General features: G+C 40.5%; 2 protein-coding genes across 3 annotated transcripts in view; both read left to right on the forward strand.

Moving 5' to 3' along the window:
• The first annotated feature begins 184 nt into the window (after positions 1-184).
• Positions 185-7,328, forward strand: spra (sepiapterin reductase a). Of its 2 annotated transcripts, XM_088434117.1 has the most exons (4): positions 185-370; positions 434-575; positions 3,750-4,040; positions 6,598-7,328. In XM_088434117.1, exons 1-4 carry the CDS (start codon positions 284-286, stop codon positions 6,786-6,788), a joined length of 711 nt encoding a protein of 236 aa, XP_088290243.1. In that variant the 5' UTR covers positions 185-283; the 3' UTR covers positions 6,789-7,328. The 2 variants fall into 2 exon arrangements, with proteins under 2 accessions (XP_088290243.1, XP_088290242.1); XM_088434116.1 differs by having other exon boundaries at positions 186-575.
• Positions 7,329-8,796: 1,468 nt separating this feature from the next.
• LOC148411323 (histone-lysine N-methyltransferase Smyd1-like) overlaps positions 8,797-21,845 on the forward strand; it is a 29,180-nt gene continuing 16,131 nt past the window's right edge. The window contains exons 1-5 of the mRNA XM_088435548.1: positions 8,797-9,089; positions 16,829-17,005; positions 19,911-20,124; positions 20,206-20,336; positions 20,986-21,024. Of these exons, the coding sequence (XP_088291674.1) occupies positions 8,953-9,089; positions 16,829-17,005; positions 19,911-20,124; positions 20,206-20,336; positions 20,986-21,024 (698 nt within the window). The 5' untranslated portion in view covers positions 8,797-8,952. The remainder of the gene's footprint in view (positions 9,090-16,828; positions 17,006-19,910; positions 20,125-20,205; positions 20,337-20,985; positions 21,025-21,845) is intronic.

A 21,845-nucleotide genomic window follows, 5' to 3' on the forward strand; every position in this document is an offset into this window, starting at 1 on the left:
TTATTTGGCGTGACGTTTACAAAAGTTGATTTTATGTTAAAATAAACCGGAATATGCACCAGCAAACCAGCGAGGCTGGCAAGGAGATGCGCCTATCGGAATGGATGGACGGGTGGATAACCCGTGACAAAGTAGCGTGAAACCGGCAGATGGCGATAGGGCAACAAGTGGTAGCGAGACACGCCCGTTAATATGAAAGAGGAAGGGCTACAAGTAAGCGCCGCAAGAACTGGAGATCTAGGAGAAACCGTTTGGTTCTATCCAGTTTATCACTGCTGGGAGAATGGAGGTTTTTGGTCGAGTTCTGTGCATCATCACTGGGGCCTCCAGAGGTTTCGGCCGTGCTCTGGCGAAGCACATGGCCCCGCTGGTGAAGCCCAAGTCGTTTTTCGTCCTGGTGGCCCGATCCGGTGACGAGCTGCGCTCTCTTCAGACAGAGCTGGCCGAGTTTGACTTGGAGGTTCGGTGCGTCGTGCTGGATCTGTCTCTGTTGGAAGCGCCGGAGACAGTCGTCGGAACCGCCAAAGAGGCTTTTTCGACGGACATCGAACATGTTATTCTTGTGAATAACGCCGGTAAGGTCATTGTCCTTGGGTACCAAATGGTCTTCTGGAAGTGACATCAATTTAAAGGTTACCTTAATGGCAAAAATACCACCACTGCACAACCCTGTGAATGTACTGTAAACGCTAAATACAATTATCAGGCCTTAGGTTTATCTGTAATGACGATCACAAGTTATATAGACCAGGGGTTCTCAAACCTTTTGGAGTCAGGGACCTCTTAGAAGGCATTTTCCAAGGAACCCTATTGCAAATATTTGACTTAAATATTTATTTTGTTTCCGCAAACATAATTGCCCTTTTTATTCAGCAATATATTCAATTTGACATGTATATTTGTTACTTTTCAGCTTTGCTGAAGTTTGCAATTTTTATTTTCTTAATCGCACTACCCAGGTCAATTTCTCACCTAAAGGTTGCTGCTAATCATTTAGTCCATAGGTCTCAAACTCCAGTCCTTGATGGCTGCAAACTAGCTTGTTTTCGATTCTGCTCTCTGAAACACACTTGATTCAAGTGATTCGGATCATTAACAAGCTCCTTCAGATCTTGCTGTTGAGCTAATAATTTGAATCGGGTGTGTTTTAGAGAGCAGCATCGAAAACATGCAGGTTTGGGGCCCTCAACGACTGTAGTTCAAGACCTATGATTTAGTCAAACACCACCACACTAAAATAAAATGCCACTTTAGCTTTGCTGGCTTCACTGCCTTGTTTGCAAGCAATTGTAGACAAACACATTTTGACAAATTAAAAAAATTATCACATATACAAAAATTATATTGAACTAGTTAAAGTTATTGCAAGAGTTATGCATACTTTCACAATTTAACATAAAATAAAATGAAACAAACATGTACAGGTATGTTTTTTTTAAACAAATAACCCAAAGTTCTGTCCTTTCTAGATGTAACAATCGCTTCTATTTAGGTAGACAGACAGCGGACAGCAAATGAGTGTAACTTCTTTAATTTTGCTCGTCAGTAGTACAGCTCTCATTTATATTGTAAAACTTCAAAGAAAATACACCAAACATAATTCAAGTAAGTCCCATATGCAAGAATGTTTTACTAAATTTACACAAACTGCGTAGCTTAAATCTGTCATGGTTGCGTGGCATGTTGGTGATGGGTGTGGGAAAGGTAGGTCCAAAAAAACAGGAAAGCCAGGAGGAGATATGCTCAAAATACAGCGGGCCCCCGTGTAACGACATTAATCCGTTCCGCGGTTGGGGTCGTAAGGCGAATTCGCCGTATGACGGGCAACCCAAACCTTTGTTAAATAGCTAATGCGTTTAGAACCCCAGGTAAAAACATCACAACTGTACATACATATTAAAAATTGGTACCAAAATAGTATCGTAAGTGCTACGTATGTATAATATACATGTACAGTGATCCCTCGCTCTATCGCGGTTCATCTTTCACGGTTTCGCTGCTCCACAGATTTTTTTTACAGTGTGGAATTTTTTTTACAGTGCATTGTGCTCTGAATCCTGATTGTCTCAGGGGCTTTACTGTTGTCTAGAAATAAAATGTTGACGCTGTACTGTATTGGTTTTTCACTTGTCAATTTATTACAAAAGGCAAGAGGATCCAAAAGCTTGCTTTCGTCTGTCTTGTGTCTCTCCTATGCACTCAGCTCAGTATACACGTTACAAACGTGCTAGTAAGCACATTGATTGACAGCTTGGTCTCTGAGAGCCGATCACGTGACTCGTAGGCGTGCCGAGAACAAACGCACACACTATGTTGACACACAGACAGCAATGGAGAAATGCGCACCTTTGGAAATCTGACTTTTACCTAGATTTCTTTTGCAATAAATTGGAATTTCAAGTATTGTTATGATATTAGAGGCTTCACTTTAATTCGATGTCCAGGCATATCCGTTTATAAAAATCTTGCTCAGAAAAAGAAAGAGCTCAACTACTACTCATAAAAATGTGCGAGTTCAGGACAAAGAGGCATAGCTGGGACTGTGAAAAACGTGAGTGACAATGTTTCCAACTTTGTATTACTATATTAAAAGGATTGTTTTAAACAAATTTGGGGCTTTAAAACAGGTTTTGATTTTTGGTTTCATTCTATAATTTAGTTTTGCATTGTGAAATAATAAAAAAAAAAATAAAGCTTGCTACTTCACGGATTTCACTTTACGCGTGTTATTTTTGGAATGTAACCCCCGCAATAAACGAGGGATTACTGTATTCATCATAAGGGATCTCTGAGCCATGCTTTGTCTGGTCTCTGACCTAGGAGCTATTTGCCATGGGTGACCATATCAGGAGCATTAAGCCCGAGACAAATTAGCTCCTAGGTAATGGAAATGTTTTTGGTTTTTTTTATGCAATGTATCAGTAAAATATGAAATTGTGCTATTCTAATGAGGATTGACACGACTGGAAGTCAGTGTAAGAAACAGGAATGACTTGGCCCCTGAAGACGTTGAGACCAGATGCCACCAAGAAAAGAAACAAAAGGCTTCGTTCAACATCCCAGTGTGAACTGAAGATAACATTCAAGATTTATGGTGCACTGATTTCCCTCTCGTCAAAAGAATGGTCGGCAAATGAAAAACTTTTAAAGACACCATCCCCACACACACACACACACACACACACACACCTGTGTCGAGAGGAAACGCACACGTCTGTGTGCCTACAGAGAGCAACGGAGAAATGCACAGCTTTGAAAATCTGAATTTTACCTAGATTTCTTTTGTAATTGAAAAAACAAAAACAGTGCATTTCACAATTTAAGTGTTAATACTGTATTGCTATTTGCGACCGGGATCTTGCTGACAAGGTTTCCAAATACTGGTGAATCCACTGTGGATAGCGGCAGCATATCTCCTAAAGAATCGTCAAACCTCTTGATGTCGAAGTGTCATCCCTCAGCGAGAGAGCGCAATCCTCCGCATGTTTTCTTTTGGCTAAATTAACATTACTATGGCCCCCTCTAAATGGTTTGTCAAATTACTAGTCCTATTTCGCGAAGTGGACAGCTTTTTAGGTGTCGCACACAAAGCACGACGAACAATTATATTTATATGAGCGCTATATCCTTTGTGATTAGGTCGGTTAGATGTTGTAAACTGCGGGTGCAAATGAAGTGCAGGTGCTATCAGTGACTGCAGTTTTTTCTTTTGTGAAAGCGTAGTTATCTCACTTCTTCTTTCTTCTCAGCCACACTAGGTGACGTGTCCCGTTTCTCCAAAAGCTTCACCAGCATGGCCGAGGTGAACTCCTACCTATCTTGCAACGTCAGCTCTGCATTGTGCCTCACTGCCAGACTGCTGAAGGCCTTTCCAAAGCAATCAGGTCTGCGCCGCTGCGTGGTCAACATCTCCTCACTGTGTGCCCTGAAGCCATTCCGCTCCTGGGTTCTATACTGCACTGGCAAGGCAGCCCGAGACATGATGTTCAGGGTTCTGGCAGAAGAGGAGCCAGACCTGCGTGTTCTCAACTATGCTCCAGGTGGGAACTCTTTAAAGAATTAGGACTGAAAGCTTTTGAAAAATAAATAGAAACATTTTTTGGGCTGAGAGGTTTAATATAACCTGTTTAAACTTAACCTGACATCATTATCATAACTATAATAAATATAAGAACTATAATGAAAGTCACTTTAATTTTAAATGTATTTTTACTAAATATATATTTTTTATATATAAATTTATTCTCCATATTCTGTTCTTTTCCTGTCTTATTATTATGCTCTTGCCAGTGTTGTAGTTTTAAGTTGGAGTTAGATTAGAATTCACTGTTAATGTAGTAGTATTACAACAATAATAAGAACACATTTGTTGACTTTTATGACCTTTTTTTTTCATGGTTCATGAAACAGTGATATGGAAACGTGAACTGCACTTCTTAAAGTTTGGTGCAAAAGATTGAAAAGTACAGTCGGCCCCCGGTTTACGAACACCCTCTTTTACGAACATTTCGACTTACGAGCGTGGTCCGCGGAGTTTTTTGTCCCCCACTTACGCACAGACCATTCGCCTTACCAGCAGTCTGACATGCCAGCCATTGTATTTGTTCATATATTTTCGCCTTGCCACGTCATCAAAATCAGTAGTTAAAGCTTGTTACGAGCAATCTGACATGCCGGCCATTGTATTTGTTCATATATTTTCGCCTTGCCACGTCATCAAATTCAGTAGTTAAAGCTTGTCACGGCAACGAAGACCGATATTGCTCTTACAATGTCACAGTCACTGTCTCAGTCACGGTGTCAGTCACGGTCTCACTCACGGAAGATGCTATTGGCCGGCGTCACGTCAATCACAGAAATGCCGATATTCTATTGGCCGAACGCCTTTATCTAGCTTGATGGCACAGCTGGTCGGGACGGAAGGAAGGAGAGAAAATGAGTCAAAAACGGAAGGAAGGAATGTTGTGAAGACTTTGCAAACTTTATCTGTTAGACATGGCTTCTAAAATTGTAAGTGGCGGTAAAGGAAGAAGTAAGAGGATGATGACAATAGAAACCAAGCAGGAGATAATAAAAAAAATACGAAGGAGGCGCGTGCATAGTTAAGCTTGCTCGTGAGTATGGACGGAACCGCTCGGCAATCTTCTAAGGGAAAGACTTTCCTTGCCGGGGGACGGACCTCGCTCGACAACAAAATGGAGAGGCTTCTTCTATAATGGATTAAAGAGAAGGAAATCACCGGTGAAATGTTTTAGTTGAAGAAAAGTTCTTGTTTAAGAAAATAAATAAATAAATTCTGCGGGTTGGTCTCTGCTCACCTCCGTCTCCACTCAGCTCAAGTCACGTCGCCCCAGAGGAAAACGTAATTTATCCTTTGTTTATCCATGCTTGTTATATTAACTGTACAGTGATTATGGCACTAAATTTAAAATGTGTGTAAATTAGTGATGATTTTAACTATGAATTTGCCACGCGTTGCCAGTCAATATGTACGTACAATTGACCTCGCTTTGCTACATTAACGAAAGCATCTGCTTATGCATGACACGGTAACGCTGATATGCTATTGCTCTTACAATGTCACAGTCACTGTTTCAGTCACGGTGTCAGTCACGGTCTCACTCACGGAGATGCTATTGGCCGGCGTCACGTCAATCACAGAAATGCCGATATGCTATTGGCTGAACGCCTTTATCTAGCTTGATGGCACAGCTGGTCGGGACGGAAGGAAGGAGAGAAAATGAGTCAAAAACGGAAGGAAGGAATGTTGTTAAGACTTTGCAAACTTTATCTGTTAGACACGATGATGACAATAGAAACCAAGCAGGAGATAATTAAAAAAAAAAAAATAAGAAGGAGGCGCACGCATGGCTCGTGAGTATGGCCGTATCCGCTCGGCAATCTTCTAAGGGCTTTCCTTGCTGGGGGACGGACCTCGATCGACAACAAAATTGAGAGGCTTCTTCTATTATGGATTAAAGAGAAGGAAATCGCCGGTGATATGTTATAGTTTTAAGAAAAGTTCCCGTTTAAGAAAATAAATCAATACATTCTGCGGGTTGGTCTCTGCTCCCCTCCGCCTCCACCCAGCTCAAGTCACGTCGCCCCAAAGGTAAATGTCATTTTTCCTTTGTATATTTATGTTATTTAATTTAACTGTACAGTAGGCTATGTCACTCATTTTTAATATGTGTATAAAGTCGTGATGTTTTTACCTAAGGTTTTTGCACGCGTTGCACGCATTCACGAATTAACATAGGTTTGGATTGCCCGTCATACGAGCAGTTCGAGTTACGAGCGTAGCCGCTGAACGGATTAAGTTCGTAACACGGGGGCCCACTGTATTTTCTGAGACTTCTAAAATCTCATTACAAAGCATAACTGTCATTACAAAGTGATCAGATAATGGATGGATGGATGGGTTAGGGTTGGATGGATGGATGGATGGATGGATGGATGGATGGATGGATGGAAAAAAATCACTATATGCAGATCATGCCAACTTGACGTGCAAATCTTCTTCATGTCTTATCCTGCACCAATTCTGTTTCTGGTTATTTTGTTCAATAGGTTTTCTTTCTTTTTGTGTTTAACCAGGTCCTTTGGACACTGACATGCAGTTAGAAGCCAGGACCAAAACGGGGGAATTGAATTTAAGGAAGACGTTTTCTGACATGTTTGATGAAGGCCAGCTGATCACATGTGAGGCCTCATGTGCTAAGCTGATGAAGCTACTGCTAGAAGACAAATACACATCGGGAGATCACATTGACTTTTACGATGTGTAAACCCCACAGGACACTAGAGCAGCGCTCACGTTCAGTCTTTGTGTGGACCCTGGCATTGTACATGCCTTAATAATCAATGTTACATTGTTACACTTCTTGTTTATCTATAATTGAAGCTGCATTGATTTTGTATCATGAGTATTTGTTAAGATCAATTTTCAACCACTTTTATTAGATTGATCCAACTTTTTAAGCAATGATCTTGGCAACATACTGGCTTTATTCTATGGCCTTTAACTCGTGATTTGTCAAAATAGCACGGGTTTTGTGGCCTTAAATGTATCATGGTTATTGCACTTTAAAAGCAAAATAAAGCTTTCCTATATAGTTATTTCTGATGTAGTAATCAAATATATTTCCCAATAACATGCGGACTACACGTGTATGTTCACCTCTATGTATTTTAATCTGAATTGAAAAACGGACCAACCTCTTCATGTCTTAATTTTTTTCTGTTGTACAAAATCACAAAATATGAAGGAATAGTTCTCCTGATACATTTACGAGTACTGTGCCAATAAAATTACGGAAATTACCTTTTGTTGTTTAAACCAGACTTGTTTTTCAGGTTAACATTACAATCTTGGGTAAACCAGTTTAGCATTTTTCTTGTAGGGTAAAACCAGTTTAGCATTTTTCTAGTGATCTTACTACCACTCTTATCAATCAATCAATAAAGCAAATACTCACAAATGCAGCTAAGCGTGCTTCTTTTCATTGTATTTATGCCAGTGGTTCTCAAAGTCCATGGTCTGACTGCAGGGGGTCACGAAATAATTTGGATTATTAATAGAAAAAAAGAGAAAAAAAACAAAGAAGGAATGTTGTGAAGACTTTGCAAACTTTATCTGTTAGTTATGGCTTCTAAAATTGCAAGTGGTGGTAAAGGAAGAAGTAAGAGGATGATGACAATAGAAACCAAGCAGGAGATAATAAAAAAAATACGAAGGAGGTGCACGCAAAGTTAAACTTGCTCGTGAGTATGGCCGTAATCGCTCGGCAATCTACTAAGGGCAAGACTTACCTTGCCAGGGGACGGACCTCGGTCGACAACAAAATGGAGAGGCTTCTTCTATTATGGATTAAAGAGAAGGAAATCGCTGGTGATATGTTCTCGTTTAAGAAAATAAATCAATAAATTCTGCGGGTTTGTCTCTGCTCCCCTCCGCCTCCACCCAGCTCAAGTCACGTCGCCCCAAAAGTAAATGTCATTTTTCCTTTGTATATTTATGTTATTTAATTTAACTGTACAGTAGATTATGTTACTCATTTTTAATATGTGTATAAAGTCGTGATGTTTTTACCTAAGGTTTTTGCACGCATTGCACACATTCACTAATTAACATAGGTTTGGATTGCCCATCATTCGAGCAGTTCACGAGCGTAGCTGCTGAACGGATTAAGTTCGTAACACTGTATATATATACTGTATATTGTGTATATATATATATATATATATATATATATATATATATATATATATATACATACACACACACACAAACACACACAGTATTTTGTTCGCAAGTTGCCGTTCAAATGATTAATGCAAAAATCGGTCAAAATTGACAATATTTCCAATTTTGAATACCAGTAAATGAAACCAGTGAAACCAGCGTGGCATATTGAAAGTCGGCATGGTTTGACAATCTGTGCAATATTCATCCTCCTACTTTTTTTGTATGCTTTTCTTTAGATATCACACATCAAAAAGATCTAAACGATCGAGTTGGGTCAATATATAGTTGGGTCAAAATTTCCCCCAGGGGTTATTAGTTGTTTCCCCACACATGAAATGAAAACATGTGCAAGCGTCTCTTTTAATGTGCCTGTGATGGAAGGTGACAGCTGCCAATGACAAAAATAAATCATGGGGAGGCAACCCAACAAGGGAAGGACTCCCACCTTGGCACCTCAGACCTTCCCACCTTCCTCTGTTGGTTTTGTGTGCCGCACTTGGGACATGACGCACCCCTTAGAGGAGGTGAATGTATTTTTGGCTATGGCTGGGGTAGGGCCAAAGAGCCAGTGCACCCTTAACGTGGCTGAAAATTTCATGAGGATCTAGCACTTCACCAGTAGGTCTTCTAGACCACAGCCAGGACCGCCTTCTGCTTCTGTCCTCTTCCTGTCTGCCTTCTTTTTGTTTCGTTGAGTCCGCGCAATGACAGTGGGGAACATGGATAGCGTTGAGCTGTTTGAAGCTGGGCAGAAAGGTCGCGGTCTAAGAGCCAGCAGAGGCCTCAGCACTGGGGAACTGATCTTTGCAGAGGCCAGCTTTGCTGCTGTGGTCTTTGACAGGTAGGAGGATCCTGTTAATGTTTTATCAGAGTAGCAGTAAATGCTTCCCAGTGAGTATGTTGTTTTTAAATGCAGGTGGCTCCCTCCACCACCTGTTTCTGGGTTGTGACCTCATTTCTAAATTCTCAAATTCTCATGACATCAGCAAAAATAACTACTTCGTGCTATAAAAGGTGTCATTTGAACCTGTACAAAGTGTTGGGAGTAATGCATTACAAAAGTAATGCAAATACTGTAATGCACCACATTACAGAAAAAAAGAAATGCATTACAAAAGTAATTTTATTACTACAATGCATTACTTTTGCAGTAACATGGTAGTGTAATGCATTACACACAAAAATATAGTTGTATTTTACTCGGTACAAATGAGAGTTACTTAATGCATTACAACGGTTCAAAGGTTGAATTATTTATACCTTTATACTTTATGGTAACAATGGATTTTTTTTTACCTGAAAGTGGTGTTTTTTTTTCCCCAAATTGACCAAAAACACCATAAGATCGGAGGAGAAAAGTCCAGGGCAAATTGTTTACTTCTTGTTCTTAGTATCTACTACCGCAGAGATGAGTGCAGCAGCAGAAGACAACACTTTGAAAATGGACAATATGTAGCCTACACAAGATGGACATATGCCCATTACTTTCACTTGGTCAGAGATAAAGACAAGAATAATATATTAGTTGGGTGCACTTTGTGTGTGACACCTAAAGAGCTGTCCGCTTCACCAAATAGCACCTGTAACTTGACAAACGATTTAGAGCAGTGCCAAATTAATGTGAAGTTAGCGAAAAGAAAACACGAAGGGTATTGTGGGGAGATTTGGGTTTAAAACAAAGCGAGCAAATGTATCTCGCTGAGGGAGACCACTCCCACCTCAAGAGGTTAGAAGTCTCGTGGCGGAGTATGTCGTATGTAGAAGATATGCTGCCGCTTTGGATGTGGATTTGCCAGCATTTCAAAACCTTTTCACAAGGTAAGCTAACACTCATTTTCACTGTACAATCGCTACATTGAGTCTACAAATAGTTGTGGTCAATGTGTATCTGTCACAGTTCACCAGTTCAGCCACCTCACTTCCAGCTTCACCACACCTGCTCAGCACTCCCGCTAATCAGCCTTGAACACTAACACCTGCAACCACTTACCCGCTCAGTATAAAGCCCGGTCACTTCACTCCACCACCCGCCAGATCGTCTCAATGCGCAACGCCGAGCTTTCCAGCAATTCCTCCTGCCAGCCTGCCTGTTGTCCGACCCTGTTCGTCCTTGACCACCCGATTGCCTGCCGAATTGACTGGATCCTTGGTATTTCGACCCTGCCTGCCTCTGACCGCCCGCTAGCCTGCCGCTTTAACCAGTCTGCCCAAGTCCCCTTCCCGTCTGCTTTCCTTTGCCCGGCTGCCAGCCAAACCCCAGCTCCCCTGACTCCGGAACCCCCCAGACCTCTGTGCCATGCTCCCGTCAGCTCCCACGACTACCTGCACCTTCTGTTCAATAAACGCTCTGCCATTGCCCTTATCAGTTCGTGCGTGCTCTTGGGACATCTCTCCTTCCGTCGTAACAGTCTCAAGATGAAACATACAAGAACTCATGTTAAACAGTATGTTAAACACAATAATGATGATTTAGGCTAGCTGTTAATATTAGCCCCACCGAAACCATCTATTTTTGAAACATTTGTCCCTAACATAGCTGACTGAACTTGAATTTGAATATTAACTTGAAATTGTGGAATGCACAAGCTGTTTTTGCCCAAAGCATAAACAATGCATCACAATGCTGTGAAGCTAAGTGATTAAGGGATTAAAATACAAAAAAAAAAAAAAACATTTTGTATCTTGTCATCCCTCTAGAGCTCTACGATACAATGAATATTAAATGATTTTTTTGTACAGTTTTTAGGCTTAAGCCAACCTTCCACTGGATGTGTAATGAGCGTAATGAGCTACATTTAGCAATGGCAAATGCAGATTTCCAGTTGTATTGGTGAGAGTGATATAAAAGTAATGCAATAGTAGTTTAATGCCCTGTACTTCAAAGAAAGTAATATTGTAATGTAACTAATTATTTGAAATGTCAGTAATAAGTCACAAATAATTAATTACAGTTTTGAAGTAACTTGCCTAACACTGTGCAAAGTAAAGTCATGTACAAGCTGTACATGTCTGTATTAGTTGTGTGACCTTTGAATCCTAATTGCTCAATGGAAACAATAACTTTTAGGGACCTAAAAGTCCCTCTCTACTTTTGTAGTTTTCTTTGATCCCTTGATATAAACATGAAATGCAGGGTGATTTTCAATGTTTGGAAAATGTAATCTGGTTCAAAAGTGTCTGGATTTGGAAATCTACTATTTTTTGTATCCAGGATCCATTTTAGGTTTGTGGGAAATGTTCAACATTGGCTTGGATCGTGCCGATCAAAATTTCCAAATCCGAATTACCGGTGTGGTAAAGAGTTTTAAATACCGTACCAAGAGTTAGGGAGAACAGCATGCAGGGAAGGGCATACATTGGAGTATTTTAAGTGTTTTTTTTCCTGTCATTTAAACCATTTTCATTTAAACGAAAAACAAAAAGTAATATAAACATCCACCATTTTTCATGATTTCTGTTACGAACAATCATTGGAGCTACAAGGAATGACAAAAATACAGGACCTCTAAAAGGTTTGAAAAAACCTCCAAATGGAATGGATTTTGTATTGAAATTTATTTTTTCATTTTTAATATGTTTTTGGAATATTCATTCCTTCATATTCAATTCGTGATAAAGGAATAACAATGTTCTTACATTAAACTGTGATTTGTAATTTATCATACAATATTGTTAATGTTTGCCTGATCTTGGTGGACTTCATAAAATTTTGTGGACAAATAACTTCAAATTATTATTAATTATTTTATGGTTTGGCAGTATCACATATAATGATGCGGGTTTATTGACGTGTAATTGCTCCGGAAAATAGCCTGTGTAGCCCAATAATGAGTACCTATGCTTCTGAGGGGACGAATCAGTAAAGGCCTCACGCTGCGTTCACACCGAATGTGATTAAGGCATAAAAGCAGGCAGTTTTGTATTGTAGTCAATGGGGTTCGCACGACAGGGTGCGATGGCGCATCGGGCGACGCGATGGACGAGTATGGAGCGATGCGAGACACCGCGCGTAATTTCGCCTGTCGCGTGAAGTTAAAAAAATGTAACTTTTGTCGCGTGTTGTGTTGCAACAGCCAATCAACTTCAGGAACGTTCAACGTCTCAGGGGGCAGGAATGAATCATGGCGTCTGGTTTGTGGTCACTGGGAGCTATCCAACACGGCCAGCTGAGCTTTCAATACAAAAACGGAACCGAGCAAGAGCACTCACCTGGCTTGTAGAATGGTGGAAGGGAGAACTTGGGACAACTTGTGTGTGCAGTATTTGCTTCCTTTTTAACAGCTCTTGAACCATAGTTACTGTACCAAGACGACGATAATGCAGCATTGACAGCTGAGTATTTATCACGGTATCGGCCACTTGATTGCGATATTGAAACTTCTTTTTTTTGGCAGACGAGTATTGTCGCAAAGCGAGGGACACGCAGTGTAAAAAAGAAGAATAAAGGTGCTGTAGGAGAAAATATTGGCTCTGCTACATCCCAGAAAAGTGAAAGTTCTCAGCAATAATGTACTCTTCTTTTCCGGATCCACTGTAAAATGCAAGGCAAGCTCACTCCCCTCCTTAAAAATGAAACAATAAATAAAGAAAAGGCATGCACTCACCAAAACAAATGGCACAGTCAATCAGTATTTTTAATATCTCTCGATTTTCCTTGACCTCTTCATGCTTTCTTTCTCTTCGCACTGAGATGTACAGTGTATCCACTCGGGTGTTCCCAACAGAATTTAAAAGCACCGTAGCGCATTGAGGAGCTCTCTTTACCTTCGAACTGAGATGTACAATACTGTATATCCACTCGTGTGTCCAAAGAAGTTTTTAAAAGCACCCTAGCGCGTGTGTCCAGCCGTGCTTTGGTGTCTCGTTGCTGCCTTGGTTAAAAAATCGAAGTTTGCAAATCCAGTGGAGCTCCAAACACCAAATCGATCCTTTGCAAACAAAAGGCATTCCCAGCAGAACTATTTGCCAGGGTTAGTGCACCTGGTAGCCGAGCCAGAAAAACGGCAGTCTAGCTCGCACCCCTGGTAGCCCAGTCAGAAAAATGGCCAAGTCGGGACAGGTTAGCTAATAGCTCTACGCTACGCCTTTGACGCAATCAGCCAACGTCGACACCGCGTAGCTTGGTTGTTGAGCATTGCACCGTCTTCCTGCAGTAAGCCTCCACTCACGTCACGCTCAACGTGAGGCCTCTTATGAATCGATTGGCTATTGCAGCAGTCTATTAACAATATGGGCCCATTTACACGTGTCTTTACACACGGCACAGAAGGCCCGCAACTGTTGAAGCGAGTTCCCTAGCGCCTCCAGGAGGAGGCAGATTAAATACAGTTTAGCGACACAAGTAAGCTGAATTCTAATTGGCTAAAAACTCCAATTTAAAACTACAACACTAGAAGGAGCGTAACCAATAAGATATAACATGACATGAAAAGAACAGAATTTGGAGAATGATTTTATAAATTAAAAAAATATTAATTCAAAATGAAATTGACTTTCATTATAGTTATTATATATATTATAAGTTTAGTATAGTTATGATAATGATGTAAGGTTATGTTAAGCCAGCGGAGAAGGCCTGCTATCACACCACTGATGTAAAATTTTCCCACTGGGAAAATCTCTGCTGAAGTTGGAAATGCCTTGCTCTCCTTTTACATTAACATTTGCAGTTTTTTTTTATATTTACATTTTTACATTTGCACACGATCATTAATTTTGCTGCAGTCTGCTCAGTAAAAAGAATTTTGAAAAGTGGAAAATCTTGTCACATCTCGTATCTCATACCATCGACAATTCAGGAAATCTTGAAAAAAAAAAAACAACAACAACACTGAATAAAAGGGGTATTTTCTAACATTTAATGGGCCTTGTACCCAAACAAATTATTTGTGAATATTTAGAAGGAATCTTGAATTAAAAAAAAAAGGCTGTAAAGTCCAACAGTAAACAAATAATGCTTGTTGAAATTCAATGTGAAAAAAAATGTTTTTTAGTATTTTAGTAATCATTTTAGTATTGTTTGTTTGTTTCATTTTTTTACTTAAGTGTACCATAAGGCAGTCTAATTAGCATGTCTGCCTCACAGTGTGGAGATAATGAGTTTCTGGGTTTTCGTTGGCTACTCTGGCAGCTCCCACATTCCAAAAAAATGCATTGTAGGTGAATTATCTTAATTGCTGTTAAGTGGATGGATGGATGGATGGATGAAAATCTTAGTTGGTAGGCTATGTCTATCGATTTCATCGCTGTAGCAAATAAACAAACCAAGTGCCAAATATAAATAAAGTATGTACATAAAACGACACAACAATTTTCTTCCTGAAACCCACTGTGAAATCCCACCTCCTATTGGGTCATTTATGGATAAAAGTTATCCAGATCCTACTGTAAAACTTCGTACAATACAAACGAAACGATTTTTGAACTTTTGAACAACCAATTTCCTTTTTTTTCCAACTCTACTGACCATTTTTTAAACAAACAAAACCAAAGATACAATGAATATACAGCAAGTCACATTGTAAAGGACAGCTGATCCCATCCCAAAGGCCAAATAGTCTGACACACGCACACACACACGCACACACACGCCACACACACCACACACACACACACACACACACACACACACACACACATCAACATAGTGAGTGTAACTCCCAAGAGGGGGGGAAAGAATACATACATAAATAAAGGACAAATAAAATAAATAAAAAAGAAACAATTATAAATTGAAGAAAAGAAAAAAATAAATAATACACAAGCAATTAATAAACAATCAAATACGTACATTTATTATTCATTCTTCAACTCAAAAGCAATATCCAAAAGCCTAATATTTTGCATAAAAGAATCCCATGTATTGTGAAATATCTTTACAGAACCATTAGACATCTCAGCTTCTAAACTTTCAAATTATACAATACCTCTCTAACCCAGCAAGTATGTGAGGGGGGTTGGGGAAGCTTCCAATGTAGCAGGATTAACCTGCGGGCCAAAAGAGTCGAGAAAGCCAAAGCTCCTACAACTATTTGATATCCTACTAGGATATCAAAAATTGTGGATAAGGGATTAGGAGGAATAATGTAGCGATAGGCGCTACTCAGTGTATCAAAGATAGACATCCAAAATATTGTTAGTTTGGGGCACGGCCAAACTAAGAGAAGAAAAAAATTAATGTGTGAATACGTACAGTATGTATGATGAACATGAGAAAAAAGGAAAGAGTTCTTGCTTTAGAAAATTTCTGTCTCCAAGGATCAATAAGGCCATATTGCTGAGAGAGTGAGAGTATGGTCTTGGCGGACTGTGTAACTGGAACTGCTTTAGTAGATGAACGATCCAGCACCGGATCCTGGACAAGATTAAAGTTATCCTCCATAATTAGATAATGGTTTTGAATGTTTGGAAAAGCAACAACATGTTTGTTATGAAAGAGTTATGGTCCCAGTTAGGGCCATTGACACAGACTAAAAAGAGAGGGGCACCTAGAAGTGTTCCAGAAATCATTACATACCTGCCATTTACATCAGCCACAGACTCGTCCAGCACAAATGGAATGCCTTTTCTGATAACTATAGCCACGCCCCGTGCTTTACTATTAAATGAAGAGTGGTACAGTGCCCCAACCTAGTTCTTTTTAAGTCATGCAGTTTCCTTATTCAGCATATAAGTCTCTTGGATAAAACATATATCAGCTTTAAGTTGACACAAGTGAGCCATTACAGTTTTGTAGCAGTCCCATCCCCTTCAAATTCCACGGAATGAATCTAAGTGCATTGTGGGCTGAGATCATACCTTAGTGAGAGGTTTTGTTAGAATGACTCTGATAGACATGGTCAGGATTCTGAGCACAAAAGATGGGACAAAGCTGATATCTTAAAAAGAGACAGAGAAAAAAAAGACAAGTACAAACACACAAAAACCCACATGTACACATGTATTCATTCCATACAGCAATGAACCCTCTTGGCCACAAAAAAACTTCCCCGATATCCAACACTGTGCGTATAATACACAACACCAACTGTAGAGATTCCAGTACAAACCGCAGATCCCAAATCCTTGAATGCAAAACTTGATGATGGCAATTTCATCCAAAAATAAATAAATAAATAAACTAATTAATAATACAAATAGGGAAATACAATTTAAAAAGAAACTCTACAACTAATAATAATAATAATAAATAAAACTTAAAGATAGGTAGGCAGAGTAGGCAAAGTAGGCAGACTTAATTTGAAGACATTGAGCAAGTCCACAAAAAGACAAAAAAAAGTAATTAAAAAAAATAATCACGCAACTTCATATCAATTGAATAAAAATAAGTGAACAACCAATTTTCAAGATTTGATTTAATCATAAATCCAAAACAACATGTTTTGACTGACTTTCAAAATGAGTTTTAAAGTTTAAAATCAACAAAATATGAGCAAGTGACTAAGACACGAAGTTAACAATGGTCAAGAACAAATAGTCTTACAAATTTATGCTGTTGGTGTAATGCCATTCAAATATTTCTGTGTAATATTCCATATTATATATTTACTCAAATATGTTCATTATTGTACTTTCTCTCAGCATGTTCATGCAGGTGTGCCATAGTTGCTTCCGTCAGCAGGCCAAGTTGCATCGCTGCGCTCAATGCCAGTTTGCTTTCTACTGCAATCGCACTTGCCAGACTGCATGCTGGGGTGAACACAAGAAGGAGTGTGGAGCCATCAAGAAGTTTGGCAAGGCGCCCAATCAAAATGTTCGGTAAGAAAAACATCCAGTTCCCCTTTATAATGCATGATAGTCGGATTGATTGTGATGAAGACACTTTTTTTTTTTTTTTCACTCTCACGACCAAACCAGATCTAAACCCAAATGCACAAATGTCAAAATGCCCATTTTATCGATCACTTAAAAATCCAGGCATCCATTAACTTCCGCTCATCTGGGGTTGGGTCGCCTCAGCAGCAGCCTCAGCAGGGAAGCCCAGACTTCCCTCTTCCCGGCCACTTCATCCAGCTCCTCCAGGAAGATCCCCAGGCATTCTTAGGTCAGCCGAGATACGTAGTCCCTCCAGCGTGTCCTGGGTCTTCCCCGTGGACTCCTCCCAGTGGTACACACCTGAAATACTTTACCAGGGAGTCGTCCGGGAGGCATCACCGGGAGGCATCACCAGGAGGCATCACCGGGAGGCATAACCAGATACCTGAACGACCTCAACTGGCTCCTCTCAACGCAGAGGAGCAGCGGTTCGACACTGAGTCCCTCCTGGATGACCAAGCTTTTAACCCAATCTCTAAGGGAGAGCCCGGACACCCTACGGACGAAACTCATTTCGGCCTTGTGCCTGGGAACTTGTTCTATCGGTCACGACCCGCAGCTTGTGACCAGAGATGAGGGCAGGAATGTAGATCAACCGGTAAATAGAGAGTTTTTAGCTTCTTGGCTAAGCTCTCTCTTTACCACGACAGACTGGTTCAGAGTCCGCATTATAGCAGATGTTGCACCGATCCGCCTGTCAATCTTCTATTCCATCCTACCCTCACTCGTGAACAAGACCCCGAGATACCTGAACTCCTCCACTTGGGGCAGGACCTCATCCTCGACCCGGAGAGGGCATTCCACCCTTTTCTAACCAAGGACCATGGTCTCAGATTTAGAGGTGCTGATCTTCATCCCAGCTGCTTCACACTCGGGTGGAAACTTCTTCAGTGAGAGTTGGAGGTCCTGGCCTGAAGAAGCCAACAGCAAGCACCACATCTTCCGCAAAAAGCAGACATGCAATGCTAAGTCTCCCAAACCGGAACCCCTCTATGCTTCGTTTGCACCTAGAAATTCCATCCAAAAAAGGATTTAACAGAATCGGTGACAAAGGACAACCCTGGCAAAGTCCAACACTCAATGGAAACTGATTCGACTTACTGCTGGATATGCAGATCAAACTCTGACATCGGTCATACAGGGACCGAACAGCCCTGAATAGACCTTACCGAGGAGGCTGAGGAATGTGAACTCTCTGTAGTTGGAACACACCATCCGGTCTCCCTCTTGAAAAAGAGGGACCACCACCCCAGCCTGCCAGTCCAGGGGCACTGTCCCCGATGCCCACGCGATGTTGTAGAGGTGTGTCAAGACAGCCCCAAAACATCCAGAGCTTTCAGGAACTCCAGGCAGATCTCAGTGACCATCCCCAGATATAAAAGAGCCCACCTCAGAGCTTCCAGACTCTGCTTCTCTGAGGAAGACAACGTCCCAAGTAGAGCAACGCCCCATCTCCACTGTACACAGTGTTAATGGTGCACTGTTTTCCCCTCCTGAGGCAGAAGTCGCTTTCCATGGCCTCATCAAACTCCTCCCTCAGTTTTTGCCTTTCGCGACAGCCGAAGCCGCACTCCGCTTGGCCAGTCAGTAACAGGCCAAAAAGACCCGATAGGACTCCTTCTTCAGTTTGACGGCATCTCTTACCGCTGGTGTCCAGCAGCAAGTTCAAGGATTACTGCCATGACAGGAACTGACCACCTTTGATCAGCCGCCTCGACAATGGAGGCGCAAAACATGGTCCACTCGAACTCATTGTCCATTGACGTGGGAGAAATTCTGCCATAGGTGGGAGTTGAAACTCCTTCTGACAGTGGAGTCTGACAGACATTCCCAGCAGACCCTCACACTACGTTTGGGTCTGCCAGGTCTGACCGGCATCCTCCCCACCATCGGAGCCAACACCCTACCAGGTAGTGATCAATTGACAGATCGCCTCTCTCTGCACCCGTGTCCAAAACACGCAGCCGCAAATCCAATGATAGAACCACAAAGTCGATCATCGAACAGCGGCCTAGGGTGTCCTGGTGCCAAGGGCACATATGGACATCCCTATGTTTGAAAAAGGTGTTGTTATGGACAATAACAGAGCACTACTTGGGTTCAGATCAGGGGTGCCATTCCTCCCAATCTTGCCCTTCCAGTTCTCACTGTCATTGCCCACGTGAGCATTGAATATATATATATATATATATATATATATATATATATATATATATATATATATATATATATATATATATATATATATATATATATATATACATACATACATTCCATTTACAGTCTACTCTTATGCAAAATTTCTTTAATTTAATTTGTTGTAATTTAATGCAATTTAATAGCTGGTGTACAACGAAATTGGGAGCACACATACATTGCATACATTGCATACAACATTAAATAAGGACTGAATGAACAATAAATAGAATGAGTAAACTATTCAAGAATCTCTCCAATCCTGTTTTTTTTTTTTCCCCACATATGGATGACTCATTTAACGCTCAGATCCCAAACTCAAATTATTACACATTAAGCTTCAACTGCCAAATCTCATAACAGATAACATACCAAAACTGTTTCTCAAAAGGAAATAATACACATTTAAAAAGTGGTTGAGAATGTAATTTAACAAGCTTGCACTTGCAAGAAGTCACTTCAGATGCAACAATAATGTTTGGCTTGTTTGGAGCAGTTTTGTTTATCATGTGCTGCAACATTATGTTTTCCCTTTAACATAACACCAGACTCTTTGATTATTTAAAGTTGGACCAAATGCCAGAATGACACAATAACTTCTCTTTATTCCAGAATTTAGAATGATCTCTCCCCACTTTTATTTTGCCTGCAGTCTTGCTGCTCGTGTGCTGTGGCGCCTTCACAAAGATACAGGCATTGTGTCAGACAGTCAGTTGATCTCAGTGGAACAGCTGGAGGACCACGTGTCTGACCTGTCAGAGAAGAACCTTAAAGGGCTTGAAACAGATGTTCAGAGTTTACTGGAATATTGGTCCCATGGAAGGCAACAACACTCATTCGACTATATCTCACACATCTTTGGCATTGTAATGTTGAACAACTGGATCTGTCACTTTTACCTCTGGTATAATTACATTCATTTTGACACGGTGCCTCTGTGTGTGCAGATTATGTGTAATGGATTCACGATGAGGGACCAGAATGAGCTGCAAGCCGTCGGTGTGGGACTTTTCCCCAACCTATGTCTGGTCAACCATGACTGCTCGCCTAACTGCTCTGTTTCCCTTAACCATGGGAAGTATGTACCACATGTTTTTCAGTTGCTTCACATTTAACCACCAGGGGAAATGTTGACCCAAAATCAACCTTTTTAATGTTTTTGATGTGTGACTTTCAATGACTTTGATGATTGGCTTAGCCTGGACTACCATAATGCAAAATTCTTCAAAACTCAAAGTTCTCTAATTATGACATATAAAGTATTCCGATTTCAATTTCATAAATATACATCATAGTTACTTTTGCTATTGTCACATTTTTTCTAACCCTCTCCAGGTAGGCGTTGCAAATTTGCAACAATAATATGAGAGTACCTTAGGTACTCCACATTAATATTGATTGAGGCTTTTATGAACTTAATTTGAGCCTGAAAGGGCTAATTTGTGTACATGAAGATTCCCAAGAAAAAAATGTACAGTATATGAATGGTTAGAGCTGATGCCACTGAACAAAGGGCTGGGTCGTTGAAAGTAAAAATATATTCATATTTGATGATTTTACGGACCTTTCAAAGTCAGCCCAGATTTGGCAATAATAAAGCCAGATTAGTAAAAAATCTCCAGATGCCCAGGGGTTAAGAATGATGGTTTTGATGGCGGCCCTGTCAAAAAACAAAGACTGCTTGGTGCATCACATATAAGCATTTAATTTTCTGCTTTATTTTGCAGCCAAAGTGCCATGAGTTCTGCTCTCCATTCTCAGAGGAGGTATGTGTTTTATAATCAAAAGAAATGGTAGGATTGAGTAACAGAAATGTTATGGAGGGTCTACATTCAGGCTAAGATCTGGATAACAAGTAGATTTGTCTTGCTCAGGTGGAAGAGTAGAATAGCTTGATCTCAAGATCTCATGTGAACATGTCTAAGTATCGTTGAGCGTTAAATTGAATCCCGAGTTGCTCCTGTGTGTCATTAGTGTGTGATAAAGTTTGTTTTTTTAGGACGTTCTTAGCGGACGAACAACGACAATGAACTTCGCCAGACTTAGCTATCAAATGGGATTTGTCTTCATTGTCAAGTTGTTGTTTTTTTGGTTTGTGTTAACATTGGTTTTGCTATTCATTTGTGTTTTGGGTTTTTGTTCAATGTTTCTGTTTTATTTACCTTGCGTCTGTCCTCGTTAGGGTGATGTATTTCACCTGTCGTCTGAGTGTACCTCCCCCCCATGTGTTATTCAATCAGCTTCCCCTGCCTTTTATTCCTGTCCAGCTATTTCATGTTTCCTAATTAATTTGTAGTGTATTTAATTCCCAGTTTGTTTCCAGTTATTTGTCGGGTCATTGTCTTAGTCTTACTGTTGTTCTCCCTGTGTCACTCTAGTCATTCTTGCAATTTTGCCAGTTTCTCATTGTCCTTCATGAGGTTATTCCTTTGTTTTTCTGAGCCTTAAGTCTTGTCTTTAGTAGTAGGTTTATTTCTGAGTTTTTGGTTATTACTTTGTCTTCTGTCCACTACCTTGATTGATTTGGAGTTCATCTTGCTCTGGCTTCCTTGCTTTTGGGTCCACTACCATTTATGCCTTCGCACAT

This window comes from Hippichthys cyanospilos, chromosome 15 (genome assembly GCF_059441005.1).
Source record: "Hippichthys cyanospilos isolate Australia breed blue-spotted pipefish chromosome 15, RoL_Hcya_1.0, whole genome shotgun sequence".
NCBI lineage: Eukaryota > Metazoa > Chordata > Actinopteri > Syngnathiformes > Syngnathidae > Hippichthys > Hippichthys cyanospilos.

What these genes read in the sequence shown, in the direction of transcription:
- spra (XM_088434116.1), top strand. Translation starts at nt 284, where the DNA reads ATGGAGGTTTTTGGTCGAGTTCTGTGCATCATCACTGGGGCCTCCAGA. An exon ending in TATTCTTGTGAATAACGCCG is followed by an intron (nt 576 to 3,749) that starts GTAAGGTCATTG and finishes CTTTCTTCTCAG; the next exon opens with CCACACTAGGTGACGTGTCC. An exon ending in TGTTCTCAACTATGCTCCAG is followed by an intron (nt 4,041 to 6,597) that starts GTGGGAACTCTT and finishes GTGTTTAACCAG; the next exon opens with GTCCTTTGGACACTGACATG.